Raw genomic sequence first — 15,325 nt, 5'->3', positions numbered from 1 at the left:
ATTTTAATTGGATGATAATGGCCGATGTTGGCCGTTGCTGGGGAAACAGTTGAACGCCCCATTTTGAATCAGCCTGCTCGGTCATTAGCTCGAAGCTAATTATTCGACGAATAAGATGGTGAAAAGAAAAAAAGATGATTACTATGGTACACTTCAGGATTCGCCTTTGTGGAGAGAACAGGTTCTGCGGTGTGTCTAATTTGCAATGAGAAAATACCATTGATGAATGTTCAGCGGCACTTTGACACGCGCCATGCAACATTCGCATCAAAATACCCTGTGGGAGACTGCAGAAAGGAAGCATGCAAGCTACTGAGCAGAGTGCAAGCTAGCCAGCAGCAACTCCGCGTATGGACCCAGCAAGCGCACTATAATTCCGCTAGCTTTGTTTGATCATTAACTCATTCAGTACCAGCCAATTCTAGACCAAGTCTGAAAAGACGTCCAAAAACGTATTTGGGAGTGAATGAGTTAACCATCGTGAGGAACGGAAAACCATTCACATTAATGGTGAGTACTATCACAAAATTATTTGAAAGAATACATTCAGAGGCTTATTATACATTTTGTTGAATTCACTTTTAAAATAGTTTTTTTATGTACGTTACATAGAAAAAAAATAATAAATAATCCTCGTCTCACCCCTCGGGTGGTGTCTGTCCCTCATTCAGCTCGGGTCCTCTACCAAAGGCCAGGAAGCTTGAGGGTTCTGCGCAGTATCCTTGTGGTTACCAGCACTGTATATTTCTGGACTGAGATGTCCGATGTTGTTCCCGGGAACTGGTTGGGTTTGGTACACACACACACAAAAAAATCTTCGCCTCACCCCTCGGGTGGTGTCCGTCCCTCATTCAGCTCGGGTCCTCTACCAGAAGCCAGGAAGCTTGAGGGTTCTGAGGGCACTGTACATTTCTGGACTGAGATGTCCGATATTGTTCCCGGGATCTGTTGCAACCACTCATCTAGTTTGGGGGTCACTGCCCCAAGTGCTCCGACCACCACAGGCACGACTGTCACCTTTACCTTCCAGGCTCTCTCCAGCTCCTCTCTGAGCCCATGGTATTTCTCGAGTTTCTCATGTTCCTTCTTTCTGATGTTTCCATCACTTGGGACCGCTACATCCACTACAACAGCTTTCCTCTGCCCTTTATCTATGATCACAATATCTGGTTGGTTCGCCATTACCATTTTGTCAGTCTGGATCTGGAAGTCCCACAGGATCTTCGCTCTGTCATTCTCCGCCACCTTTGGAGGCGTTTCCCATTTTGACCTTGGGGTTTCCAGTCCATACTCTGCACAGATGTTTCGGTAGACTATGCCAGCCACCTGGTTATGGCGTTCCATGTAGGCTTTCCCTGCCAGCATCTTACACTCTGCATTTATGTGTTGGATCGTCTCAGGTGCCTCTTTGCACAACCTACACCTTGGGTCTTGTCTGGTGTGGTATATCTGGGCCTCGATGGCTCTGGTCCTCAAGGCCTGCTCCTGAGCAGCCAGGATGAGTGCCTCTGTGCTGTCCTTCAGGCCAGCCCTCTCTAGCCACTGATAGGACTTCTTGAGATCAGCCACTTCAGTTATGGTCCGGTGGTACATCCCGTGTAGGGGCTTGTCCTCCCATGATGGTCCCTCTTCCAGCACCTCATCTTCTGTTCCCCATTGTCTGAGACATTCGCTGAGTACGTCATCCGTTGGAGCCTTCTCCTTGATGTATTCATGGAGCTTGGATGTTTCATCCTGGACAGTGGCTCTCACACTCACTAGTCCCCGGCCTCCTTCCTTTCGGCTTGCGTACAGTCTCAGGGTGCTGGATTTGGGATGGAACCCTCTATGCATGGTGAGGAGCTTTCGGGTCTTAACGTCCGTGGTCTGAATCTCTTCCTTTGGCCACCTTATTATTCCTGCAGGGTATCTGATCACTGGCAGGGCATAGCTGTTTATTGCCCGGGTCTTATTCTTGCCATTGAGCTGGCTTCTTAGGACTTGCCTCACTAGCTGGAGGTATTTGGCCGTAGCCGCTTTCCTTGTTGCCAGTTCGAGGTTGCCATTGGCTTGTGGTATACCGAGGTACTTGTAGCTGTCCTCAATGTCTGCTATTGTTCCTTCAGGGAGTGAGACCCCTTCAGTGCGGACTACCCTTCCTCTCTTAGTCACCATCCGACTACATTTCTCAAGCCCGAATGACATCCTGATGTCGCTGCTGTAGATCCTGGTTGTGTGGATCAGGGAATCTATGTCCCTTTCGCTCTTAGCATACAGCTTTATGTCATCCATGTAGAGGAGGTGACTGATTGTAGCTCCATTTCTGAGGCGGTATCCATAGCCTGTCTTGGTGATTACTTGGCTTAGGGCAGGCATGTCCAAAGTCCGGCCCGCGGGCCAAATCCGGCCCGCGGTCGAATTTCATCCGGCCCTCGGCCCCTGTCATAAAATCAGTGCCGTCTGGCCCGCAGGTTGGGCGCAATGGAAGACGTGTTGCATTGACTGAGGTCTCGTAGACTGGTGAGTTGATGTTTCATAGAGTACTGCTTCCCTCTAGTGGCTAAATGAGTAATAGCATTCACTAAATGAGTAATAGCATTTAGACACTAGGGGGCATCACTCACGAGTTAACAAGACATCACTCCGTGTTTATATTGACTGATATGTCATATTTCAAATGATCCTTGCAGTTGTGGATATGTGTATTGCTTGTTCATTTCCCTGTTGTTCGAGTCAAAAGTTTTGTGACTATTGAAAAGTCATGGTGATACATTTTATGTTTCAAATCAATCAATTTGCACTCAAGAGACTTCTGTTTAAGAAAAAGTCAAGTGAATACGCAGTTGCATGTGATATACCTGTTTCAAATGAACCAAAAGAAATTCTTAAGATTGTTGAAATTAAAATAAAAATGGAAATGTGAAACAGACTGGCTTACTAAAATTTGTTGAACAATATTGCTGTTCAATGTAAAGAATGTCAGCCAAGGTCGGCCCCCCGACATTTTACCACATAAAATCTGGCCACCTTGGCAAAAAGTTTGGACACCCCTGGCTTAGGGGGTTCAGTCCTATGCAGAACAGCAGTGGGGAGAGTGCATCACCTTGGTATATGCCACATTTGATGGACACTTGGGTAAGTGGCTTGCCATTGGCTTCAAGTGTGGTTTTCCACATCCTCATTGAGTTCGCAACGAAGGCTCTTAGGGTCCCGTTATATATATATATATATATATATATATAGTATACCCCTCTTCCTCAACTGGCGGACCGCAATCCACGACCGGACCGCCGACCTCCTCTGTCCGGACCGCCGACCTCGGTCCGGACCTCCTCTGTCCGCACCCTCGGCAAATTGTATAAAATAATTTATAAATTGATTTTTACGTTATACATTTTATATTTGTGGACTATAATCTGCGCATTACCGCGATCGCTTGTTAAAATTATTCGTTGTATTCTTTGCGTGCACTAACAGATGTAATGCAGAGGACCGCGGCAGCGCGACTTTGTGTGTATAATATTTGACTCACTCGAGACCCTGCCTGAGCAGGGCATGTCGGCGATAACGATGCGCTGATTGGCTCCTCTGAACTTAAGGTGTGTCCATACATAAGCGTCAACACGCATTCAAAATGGATGATTGTGTCAGGAAACATGCGCGACGCCACATTGTGCTCACAGCTTCAGCACAGGAGAGCCGCACACAGACAATTAGACAAAACGAATCGCGGGAGGTTTCGATTGTGTGCAGTTCTGCTGCCGTCTACTTTGCAGCTGTTTAATAGCAGAACACCGCAACATTGTAAATGAACATCCCAATGGCGTCCTCAAATAATATTTGCCTGCCTCAGACATTGCATTCACCTTTAGTGGAAGAACAGCACTGCACATTCCTGTGCTCCCTTGTGTCAGTATTTAAAATGGTTCTTAACTCCTCTTCTGATATATTTTTTAAATGATTTCAGAAGGGATGTGAAAAGGGGAATTGTAGAAATGAAAATGATATTTTTGTTTTTATGTTTAGTATTTATTTTGGTAAAATTACTATTTTGTTTTGTTTTTGTTAAATTAATGGGAAAATTACAACTACTGTTTAACAAAGTTAAAATAAAAATAGCCCTTTTAGGGAAATAAGACATTTTTATTATTAAGCAGGCACAACTTAAGAAAATAAAAGAGTTCCTGTGCCTCAACACAATACCCCTCATTATTTGCTGTGTACTGGCAAAGTGAATAATTGTTCTTTTCATGCACCCCATTATTGGTTGGTTGTGAGGAGTGTTGATTTGTATAAGCTTAGCTCGACCATACTAAATGGGCATATTGCCCTGCTCCCCATGACTGTTGTGCATGGGACCAGACCTTGGTCTTTAAAAAAAAAAAAAAAAGTGGACCGACAGCATTTCTCGTTGAGGACCACTGCAGTATACTGTCTACATATAATTATGTACATGCCCATGTCTGTTTTGCCAGCCACACTAGTGTGAGACACCGAAAATGGATACTTAAAGAGTTTATGAATGGAAAGTTTACTTTTAAAAAGTTGCCAGATAGTTCCACTGACAAGACGAAAGTTACCTGGATGTTTTGCAATCGTAAACTGAGCTATCATCATAGCACGTCGAGTCTGAAATGCCACTTAATGGCCAAGCACACAGCTGATAGAATATATAGAATTATTTATTATAAACAACTTTTGGGTCGCATGTCAGAAACCTATAAAATGTCAGCATCAAAATTCACCTCATATTGCCAAGCAGATTTACCAGGGCTCATAAATCCACAAGTTCCGACTCGGGCTGGGCAGTATTGCTAAAAAAAATAAAATCTATTTTGTCCGAAAATAAATTGTTTGATGATTTTTCTTTTGTCCATGGTATATTAAGATATTTTGTGATGTTTTCTTTAATCAATGTATATCTTCTCAGGGATAAACTCTTGAACTCGCTTTGGAATGCTTTTAAATGATTGCAAGTGAGATAAACTCTTGAACTACCTGCATAACTTGCATGTCTAAGCGACTTCATAGTTTGCTTTGCTATGTTCCTGAATTGTCAAAACTTGTTTGCAAAAGAGGGAACAAGGCAAGATGTTCTCGTGGAATGCCACTTGGTTACACAACAAACAGTGTGGCGTAGGGGGAGGTGAGAATGGCCACTCACCCCTCCCGATGCACACAATTTAGAGGATAAAAGGAGGGGAGCGATGCTCCTTTAGCAGAGTCTGCTGCGGGTAGCGTACGGACGCCCAGCTCGTATTGAAGCTCACTCTGCTGAGGGTGTTGGCTCTCCACCCTAATGGCATACGGTAAGAGTGTATCATCTTTAGCTTCATACAACTTGTTTGAACTGTGTTATCACTTCTGTGTGGGACCAATAAAGTGCCTATTGTTGGTAGCCAGAAGTGTCTTGTCGTTATTTCTGAGTGCCTATCTCCGACGATCTTATTAAAATTGACACTCACACCGATTGAGTGTCAGAAGTGTTTCAAAACAGTCCACCTCTATCTTTTTAAATAAAAACAAAAAAACGAATAAAGGATATCTTATTATTATTATTATTAAAATAATGTGTTATATTTAGACAAACATTCAAGTAACCCTACTTCGCTCGTCGAATTGAAGTATAAAACCTTTTGCCTTGAGCCCCATTTGTGTGAGGTGCAGGACCTTCCTGAAGTCTGTGCTTGTCATCTTCTCCAACTTTCTCCTGATTATCTCACGAGTACTACATAAATGGGATCAGGCAACTTCAGCAATATACTTAAGATTTGTCTCAGGAGGGCTGAGATGTGGAAGTCAGTCCGGAATCAAGCCTCGCATGACTGAAATCCAAGTACTGTATTTGTGACAGTCAGGCTTATGAATGAGGCATTTGAATTAAAAGCTATGAGTGCAAATACCAACAGTTACTTATTATGAAGCAAGAAAACGGTTTACCTCTTCAAAGCCCATCTCGAAGAGGCATTCCACAGCACCGCTGAATGGCAACAGCTTGCTCGAAAAAGTAGGGCTGCCGATATGGATTTTTCTATATTTTTCCACATAAGGATCCCTGGTGAAAGAGATTATATTTTACATCACACCTTCGGACACAAGTTAGGACTCCAGCCCTTGTGACAAGCCGAAACAAATTACACAATTCATTTGACAATAAAATGTGTATAATCTGTTTCAAATTTATGCTTTGTGCAAAAGTGAGAGTTAAACAAATCTATTTATTCCATCTGATGTGATTTGTAATGTACAGTCCTATTAACTGATAATAACAAACAAAAAAAACCTTAATATGCAGTCACAGAAAATGATCCAAATGCATCTTTAAACAGATAAACCGGTTATGTCTACACTGTATTATGAAACGAAGAGGGTATTTACAAAGTATATCTGTAGATGCATATATACTTTACATATATGCGGCCTGGTGGGCCAGTGGTTAACGCGTTAACCTCACAGTGCAGAGGTCAAAGTTTTACACTTCAATTCGAGCCCATCCTAGGTGTCTTTGGTCAGTAGGCAGGGGACACCCTGAACTTGTTGCCAGCCAATCGCAGGGCACACATATTAGGGATGTGAATCTCAGCACTGAGGACGATTCGATACACATCTCGATGCACTACCAGCGATGCGATACTTAAACGATACATGGAATTTTCTGGCGACACGATTCGATACGTTTCACCGTCTTCACGATGTGATACGACGCGATACACATTTAGTTCAAATCAATGTGATCCGATACGATACGGTGCAATTTATTGTGATATTGTGTGTGCAATTAAACATGATGCAAATACGCAAAGAAAAAAAGTTTAAAAAAAGATGGAATTCAGTACGGTATTACAAAAAATAGACCACTTTATTCCTTATAAACAGTAGAACGTGTAAAACAACTTATTTAAGCCCTTTCACAATTGGGTTTTGTGCAAAGAAAATGTAAACAATTTGGCACCTGAGACTCACAGCTGTTGCTGTAGTGTAAACACAAACAGACTACTCACCGATTCAAACAATGTGGCAGTCACAGCCTCAAAGCTGCTGTGTGTATTGTAGCGTACACAGACCACTCTCACTGAGTGTCAAAATGAAATGTCCAAAAGAGTCATCCATATATAGTTTTTCCTTGCGCTGTCACAGTGAGCTGCAAGGGGACCCCCAAAATAAGAGGCGATTTTTTTCTGATCCTGACCTGGTTTGCCAAGAGTTTCTCCGGTGTCCAACGAGGGACTGGACGGGGAGGCGGGGGGAAACTTGTCGGTGATGTGGTGCCATCGTTTTAAGTGGTCTGCATATTTGTGGTGCTGTCGTTGTATGGCTTCGTAGTGCGACATTCTTTGCAAATTACGGAGCTTTTATCAATCTTTCCGTCTTTCTTTCGAAGCCATAGTATTTCCAAACATAAGATCTGAATGTTGCGGAAGCATTAAATACAGTAGTTTCCTCGCTGCTGCATGCGCGAACTTACATAGTGTTTCGCTAGTTGTGTACTGGACTGTATGTGACTCGCGGCTTCCGTCCGTATTCAACACAAAATAATGATGGTGCATTCATTGCGCCGAGGAAACGGCAGATAGGTGATGTTTAACATGAATAAAACGGCGCTTGAATCGGATTTTAGCGATACCCACCAATGCATCGTGATGAATCTCGATTTCACCCGTCAATCGCGTCGTACCCAGTGAATGAGCCGATGCACTCGCATCGCGCACGTGCGCATCGATGTATCCATTAATATCGATTATTTTCCACACCCTTAACACATATACGAACAAACTCACTCATACCTAGGGACAATTTAAAGTGTTTCATTAACCTGCCATACATGTTTTTGGAATGTGGGAGGAAACCGTAGTACCCGGAAAAAACGCAGGGACATGGAGAACGTGCAAATTCCATACAGGAAGGCCAGTGCACCTCTGCACTTTGAGACCGACAAACGTGCATATATATATACACACATATATACACACACACACACACACACATATATATATATATATATATATATTATATATATATATTAGAGCTGTCAGTTTAGTGCGTTTTTATTGGCATTAATTTAAATGAATTTTAACGGGATTAAAATTTTTCTCGCGAGATTAACGCGGCACACGTCACAAGCGGATGTTACGTTGCTCTATAAATACACCAGAAACAAAACAACATGCGCGCTGCAGAAGTCCACGTCCATGTCTGTTTTGCCAGCCACGGCAGCGCGAGACACCGAAAATTGATATTTAAAGAGTTTATGAATGGAAAGTTTACTTTTGAAAAGTTGCCATATTGCTCCACTGACAAGACCAAAGTTATCTGTTCTTCTCTCTCTCTGTATCATACAGGTGTACGATGTATGCCACTGACGCGATTGTTACTTGTTTGGAACTATTTTGTGTGGAAGGTTACAGTGTTCTGTGTCCATGTAAATAGAGCGGGTGGAGCTTCTCTGTGTTCGTCTGACAGTGACAGTGCGCTACAGTGGTAGCAACCGAGCGAAAGTAAAATGACTCCAGTGTTGTCATCGAACCAAGTGTAGTCATTCGAAATGAGATCTACACAAAACCGTAGAGAGACTTCCGCGCAAGAAGGAACAATACAATCAACATAGCCACTGTGTTAGAGGGAGTGAAACCCCCCCTTTCAGAATGGTTTGCCCCTGCAGCACGGGGGAAGTGTGTGTGCTTGTTTGTACGGCCGGCAGTTTCCAATACAGCGGCACATAAGTAACACTGGTGTCCGGTGTCTCGTTATTCTTCAACAAACATACAGAAACAGACTGCTGTGTTGAAAGCAAACTTGAGAAAAATGAAGTATGCAACCATGGTTTGAATCCACTATAGGCTGAGTACTAGTGTACCTTAGATGTGCACTTTACAATGTTATATTGCTCTGTTTTGATTTTTTAAAAAAAGCTGTTAAAGCAGCTGTTGTGTGACAAAATAGTGTTTTCACCATTATGATGGACAGTAATATTGTGTGAGCGATTATGTGTGAATAACTGCACCAAGTGAAAAATGTTCATGTAAAATTGAAAATCGAAATTGTTATTTCAGTAAATATTTGCATTTGGCACATAGAAAACTGATTCATGATTCCATGTTGATGAGAGCATTAAAATGGGGAAAAAAATAGGACAACAAATGTAAAAGGAAATTCAGAAACGATGAAAAAATGTGTGAGTAATCACAATTAATTTTTAGATGATTTAATTATGACAGTTGCATTTTTAATTAGATTAAATATTTTAATCGTTTGACAGCTCTAATATATATATATATATATATATATATATATATATATATATATATATATATACATATACACATATCAGGTCCTCTTTATATATGATTTAATTAATCGTCATTGATATTTGCACTTTTATTCTTCAAGCATACTGACTGATCCAATACACATCACATTCCATGCACTTGCATTTACACCGCCACGACGCATATTCAAAGTAGGCAATAAGACGGCAAAGAAGAAATAGATGAAAAGGAATGGCTTCGATTCACTTCACTTCCAGCATGCAGTTTAAATTCCACCTTCCATGAAGCGTACATACTATTGTAGATATTTTATATACAAGTTGCCTCCCCAACAATAAACTATCCTGTTATCTCGTCGCACTGGAGTTCTACTCACAGCCATCCATACCTTACCTTAAAATATTGTCGGCGTAGGAAAGTAACAACTTGCACACATCAAAGAAGACGTCATTTGGATTCTCACATAATTCTGTAACTGCTGGTGTCAGAGCCATTTATAGATTTGTTTTTGTTTCTGTGGAACACCGTCAGTAGAGCATAGCGTACTTACGGTTTATTTGGGGTCTTAATTGTAGTAGTCTCCTTGACGCCTGATTACTGTTCAGTCCCAAATAATATTCTTTACGGGTGTTGTTTTACAAATATCCATGAAAATATATAATAATACTGGCTAGTATTTTCTTGTGCGTTTCATTAGATTTTTAAACGATTGAGTGCTAATTTACGTGTTCGCTTAATCAGGCATTTGGAAACTGCACCTGAAGCCAGCTGCTGAAGGGCACGCAAACGTTCGAGTGAGTCACTGATGGTGGGCACGTCTAACGTAAATTAGTGTGTAAATTTACAAACTCAATCCACTACTTAATTACTTTTTCAACGATTGCGGATTTACGGACGGTACGGGAAGACGCCAGTATGTCTTCACTGTCGTTTTGTGCTAAACTTCAACTAAGGCAGAGTGGGAGTCTCCTGTTTCAAATAAATACGTGTGTTTGTCCAAGCCAGACTTTAAGGTGGCACAGCACTGACAGACGAAGAAGGGTTGTTATTACTGGCATAGGTCTTGTCTGTCCTCTGGGCATAGGGACGGATTTACCTTGGAGCAACCTAATTAAGGGCCAGAGTGGAATTGTGGCTCTTAGCTCGGAGGATTATAAAACAATTCCCTGCAAAGTAGCGGCGTTGGTACCCAGAGGAAATGCAGAAGGTCAATTTAATGAGGAAATATTTGTATCTCGCGGAGAGGTAAATAGCATGTCACCAGCCACGGTGATGGCACTTGCAGCTGCTAAGCTTGCCCTGGAGGACTCAGGGTGGTACCCTACAACCGCAAAGGAACAACTCAGCACTGGTGTAGCTGTTGGCATGGGCATGGTGTCGCTGGATGAAATAGTATCTACCTCTGTAGCCTTCCAAAAAAAGGGCTACAAGAAGATAAGCCCCTTTTTTGTGCCTCGTATTCTTGTAAACATGGCTGCTGGGCATATAAGTATCAAGCACAATCTAAAGGGTCCTAACCACGCTGTATCCACAGCATGCACCACCGGTGCACATGCGATCGGGGATGCTGCAAGGTTTATCGCCCATGGTGATGCAGTTGCTATGGTTACGGGTGGGACAGAGTCCTGCGTTGGGCCGCTGTCAATAGCTGGTTTTGCAAGAGCACGTGCTCTTGCCACCAACTGGAATGACCATCCCAAATTAGCTTCAAGACCCTTTCATCCAGAAAGAGATGGTTTTGTGATGGGTGAGGGATCAGCTGTGATCCTGCTGGAAGAACTGGAGCATGCAGTAAAGCGTGGAGCCAGAATGTATGCGGAGGTGCTGGGATACGGACTCTCAGGAGATGCCAACCACATTACCACACCTGCTGCAGATGGAGATGGAGCATTTAGGTAAACGGACTGAAGCACGTGTACGATATGTGTTTAAGAAAAGAATTACAACGAGATCTGTGAGCAACTATAGATGGCCTTCGTAGGCCTGTCAACATTCGGGTACTCCCACATTGGGACACTGGCACATTGGAATTGGATTTTTTTTGAAAATGTAATTCAAAATGGACATCAGATTAATTTATTCTTTGCCAGTCATTATTCGAGTAGCCTCCTTCACCGTGCCAGCCGTTTTGAAGGATTTCCACTGATCCTTCAAAAACCAAAAAGTATTATGTTCTATCTACAGCTATATGAACATAGAGCCGAACAAAAGAAAGGCTAGACAGTCTTGTTGCGTGAGAAAAAAAAGGTTCTTTCGACCTCTCTCTGTTCTTGTAATCACCAGTAGAAGACTGCCAAATTTTCCTGATTTTTCATTTTCTGAAAGTAAAACAGACAAAATTACCTTTTTTTGTGAACATCTGAATTTTGACTTTGACAATTTTATATGGACTGTATTTTTTTTTTTGCCTTTGTCACATCTCAAACATATAAACACTGTGTTCCTTCTTTACAACAACCTAATCAACTGTAAGAAAGGGGCTTTGATGACAAAAAAATATTCGCAAGTATAACTACGCTATTTATGATTTTCAAATTTGACCAAACTGAATGAAGTTATATACAATATACATCTATGTCTGTGCAATTTAGAGGGTTCCATTAATTCTTCCATGCATGTTTTTGGAATGTGGGAGGAAACTGGAGTACCTGGGAAAAACCCACACAGGCATGGGAAGAACATTCAAACTCTACACAGGAAGATTCGAACCCATGATCTCTGCACTGTGAAGGCTGTGACTTTTTTAGCGAGTGAAACAGAGCCGGCCAGTGTCAAGACATAAAAATGCGGTATATACAGTTCATATATATGGTTTTACAACAATTATCCAAATTTACAATTTCATATGTAACAATGCATGAAATAGTGAAGCTTGTGGAAAACTTTTTAGCGAGCGGCGTGTACCGTTTCCTGGGTCCATTCACTTCAATCTCTACTTCCAGGGGCCTCATGTACCAACATTTCCATGACTTTCATATTAAAAACGGCATACGGCCAAATCTAGAAAATGTCGTACGCACAACCCCCCCCCCCCCAAAAAAAAAACTGATGGATACATCTCTATAGTTGCCTAGAGTATTGGCAGTAGAGGACTTCCAAAACATCCAAAAGTTATCGCATACTGTGTGTGCAAATGCTTTTGCATATTGGCAGTGTTTCTTTAGACTCTTAGATGAAATTGCCCTGTTGTTATCCATCCATCCATCTATTTTAGTTCCATTTTACAAGAAAGGACAACCACAGACCACGTGCCTGCGTGGGTTTTCTTCGGGTACTCCAGTTTCCTCCCACATTTCCAAAACATACGTTGCAGTCAATGGAACAATCTAAAGTCCCTAGGTGTGAGTGTGAGCACAGATGGTTATTTGTCTATGTGTCTCCTGCAATTGGCTGGACCCTTGCGAGGATAAAGCAGATCAGATAATGGATGGATGTTAACTTTGTTTCATGCTCATGGTTGTCAGTAAGTTCTAATAACTTAAACCTGAAGATATCATTCTAACTGCCAGATAACTTCACAGATGCATGTCAGCTGCCATAAAAGATGCTGGCATCTCACCAGAAGATGTGTCTTACGTGAATGCCCACGCCACCTCCACACCCTTGGGTGATTCAGCGGAAAATGCTGCCATCAAGAGGCTCTTTCACCAAAGTGCAGGAAGCCTGGCTGTGTCTTCGACAAAAGGAGCCACTGGGCATCTCCTTGGGGCTGCAGGCGCTCTGGAGGCAGCAATCACTGCTCTGGCTTGCTACCATGGTATCATGCCCCCAACCCTCAATCTGGACCGCACCGAAACAGAATTTAATTTAAATTATATTCCTTGTATAGCGCAGCCATGGCAGACTTTGGGCCGAAGGGTGGCCCTCTCAAACTCATTTGGCTTTGGGGGAACAAATGCCACGCTGTGTATTGCCAGCATCTAAAAATGTAAACATTTGTAAGTGTTTAAAAGTACTTTAATCAGGGTTTTGAATCATAAAGTAATCTGCTAAAATACAAATTCTGTTCTCACACGGTATTATTTTGTTTCTATTTGATTTAGCTTGAGGAACTTTATTGCAGAATAACTTGAAGAGCTAAAATGTTTCTCTTTCAAGTGCACCTTTTTAATTTCCCATATTTTCCACACAATAAAATCCGGTGCGCCTTGTGTATAGTCATTATGGTAATACGTCTACCCCAAGATGGCTCCTTCCTGGAGACATGTTTACAATGTTATAACTTGCTGTTGGTTCAGTGAACTATGTCGCTGCTTTATTAAATACGTTTTTGTTGCAGCTCCAAAAAAAGGAGAGCTGTGGTGTTGTTTTTTTTTAAACGCATACTATGAATGTTTTTCACAGTCTCAACAAATACAGTTACGTCTGTCCGTCTCCTTGCCTTCTCTTCTTCCTTCAACTCAAGAGGCATTCATGACTGCCTCAGAAAAATGTAAATTAACGATGACTTCAATGAAACTACGAAAATGGAAAATAATGCATCAAAACAGAAAATCAAGCGAGGAAATCGCAAAATAAATTCTATAGCCCCACTACAGAATTTATTTTGTGATTTCCTTGTTTGTGAATACAGGACACAACAAAGGAATAAATAAACACTTCTGAGACAGTCCAGTCTCCTACATTTTACTGACATTTGATCGTTCTGTTGGATCTGCGCTCAAGGAAATGCCCAAATTAATTCTGTCGGGGGGGCTATAGGATTTATTTTGAGATTTTCTGTTTTGATGCATTACTGTATTTTCAATTTTCGTAGTTTCATTGAAATAATAGTTAAATTACGTTTATTTGGAGGCGGTCATGGACGCCCCTCGAGTCAAATGAAGGGCTGTGGCTCTATCTAGTGGATGCATTGTAGATTGCGCCTTATAGTCCAGTCCGTGCAATATATGAAAAAGATTACAAAATAGGTAATTCATTGAAGGTGCGCCTAATAATCCAGTGCGCCTTTTACAACCAAGGTGTTTCTGAGTATAAGGTGCACCTTCAATGAATGGCCTATTTTAAAACTGTTTTCATATATAGGGTGCACTGCATTATAAGGCACAAAGCATCCACTAGCTGGAGCTATGCTAGACAATACAATACAACACACCTTTATTTATATAGCACTTTCACAACCGCTGCACTGCAACAAAGCGCTTTTCAGAACATTTCAAATACTCCGTCCAAGAAATCTGAATACTGATATATATATATATATATATAAGGCAGGGGTGCCCATTCGGTAGATCCTGATCTACCGGTAGATCTAAGGCAGGTCCCAAGTAGATCCAAGGAGTGTCGAGGAGAAAAAAAAAAAACAACCATTTGTCTCTTTGTACATGTTAGTAATATATATGTTTTGTGTTCATGTACGTTGCACCCTAATCGTCCTATCAGTCTCATTTTCACAAAAAAATAAAAAATAAAATAAAGCAGGTAAATCCTGAATTTACGGTGGCGCGTGATTACATCACCGGAAGTTATTTGCGCTCAGCAGTCTGCAATTGCAGCTTCTAATCAGAGCTGTTGCGCTCTATCTTTTATCGTCATTATTCTCATTCAGAGTTTGCTTCGTGTACAATTCACCGAGGGCATGGGCAAAGAATAGGAATCTAGGAGGGCCCAGGGAAGCACTTTAAAACTGTACGTGTGAGCTACGATAGTTAACAGGCTGCAAAAGTGCATCGCATGCCTCAGTTTCAGGCTGTTTCTCATCATGGCGTGCATGTGTGCGTGTATGTGCGCGTGCGTGCAGGTAAGGGTAGATCCCGGGAGACTAGTTGATCGAAAAGTAGATCTTCGGTCCAAAAAGTTTGGGCACCCCTGATATAAGGCGCATCAGATTATAAAGCGCACTGTCGTCTTTTGAGAAAATTGAATGCTTTTTGGTGCGCCTTATAGTCCAGAAAATATGGAATGAAATAATATTACAGGGTTAGAATCGGGGCCACTGTTTTCAGAGTTGAAATTGAATAAATGGCATAGAACAGAGCAACTCTTAAGTATTACAAGTTTTATTATAGATTGTGTTCATGTCAATTGCAAATTTATTATTATTATTATTATAATAGTCACCTGAACCATCTTGCTCAATG

The 15,325-nt window shown here is 41.7% G+C and overlaps 2 protein-coding genes across 5 annotated transcripts in view; one reads left to right on the top strand and one right to left on the bottom strand.

The window, feature by feature from the left end:
• Positions 1-15,325, bottom strand: part of ngly1 (N-glycanase 1) — a 56,898-nt gene that overhangs the window by 32,817 nt on the left and 8,756 nt on the right. For 2 of the 3 annotated variants that reach the window (XM_052071104.1, XM_052071105.1), the window contains exons 1-2: positions 9,639-9,796; positions 5,920-6,034 (exon numbers count right to left, since the gene is read on the bottom strand). In XM_052071104.1, coding sequence (XP_051927064.1) covers positions 5,920-6,034; positions 9,639-9,739 — 216 coding nt within the window. In that variant the 5' untranslated portion in view covers positions 9,740-9,796. Of the gene's footprint in view, positions 1-5,919; positions 6,035-9,638; positions 9,797-15,325 lie in introns of those variants that run through there. The other variant, XM_052071106.1, reaches the window with a different exon arrangement.
• oxsm (3-oxoacyl-ACP synthase, mitochondrial) lies at positions 10,013-14,142 on the top strand. Of its 2 annotated transcripts, none has more exons than XM_052071183.1 (2): positions 10,013-11,140; positions 12,767-14,142. In XM_052071183.1, the coding sequence occupies exons 1-2, from the start codon at positions 10,161-10,163 to the stop codon at positions 13,167-13,169; spliced, it is 1,383 nt and encodes a 460-aa protein (XP_051927143.1). In that variant the 5' UTR covers positions 10,013-10,160; the 3' UTR covers positions 13,170-14,142. The 2 variants fall into 2 exon arrangements, with proteins under 2 accessions (XP_051927143.1, XP_051927144.1); XM_052071184.1 differs by having other exon boundaries at positions 12,755-12,904.

The sequence above is a fragment of the Hippocampus zosterae genome, chromosome 7 (genome assembly GCF_025434085.1).
Source record: "Hippocampus zosterae strain Florida chromosome 7, ASM2543408v3, whole genome shotgun sequence".
Classification (NCBI taxonomy): domain Eukaryota; kingdom Metazoa; phylum Chordata; class Actinopteri; order Syngnathiformes; family Syngnathidae; genus Hippocampus; species Hippocampus zosterae.
This window is presented reverse-complemented; position numbering and strand designations above follow the sequence as displayed.

Excerpts from the sequence above, each read along its gene's own strand:
- oxsm (XM_052071183.1), top strand. The coding sequence starts at position 10,161 with ATGTCTTCACTGTCGTTTTGTGCTAAACTTCAACTAAGGCAGAGTGGG. Across the intron at positions 11,141-12,766 it reads GATGGAGATGGAGCATTTAG|ATGCATGTCAGCTGCCATAA; the intron begins GTAAACGGACTG and ends ATAACTTCACAG.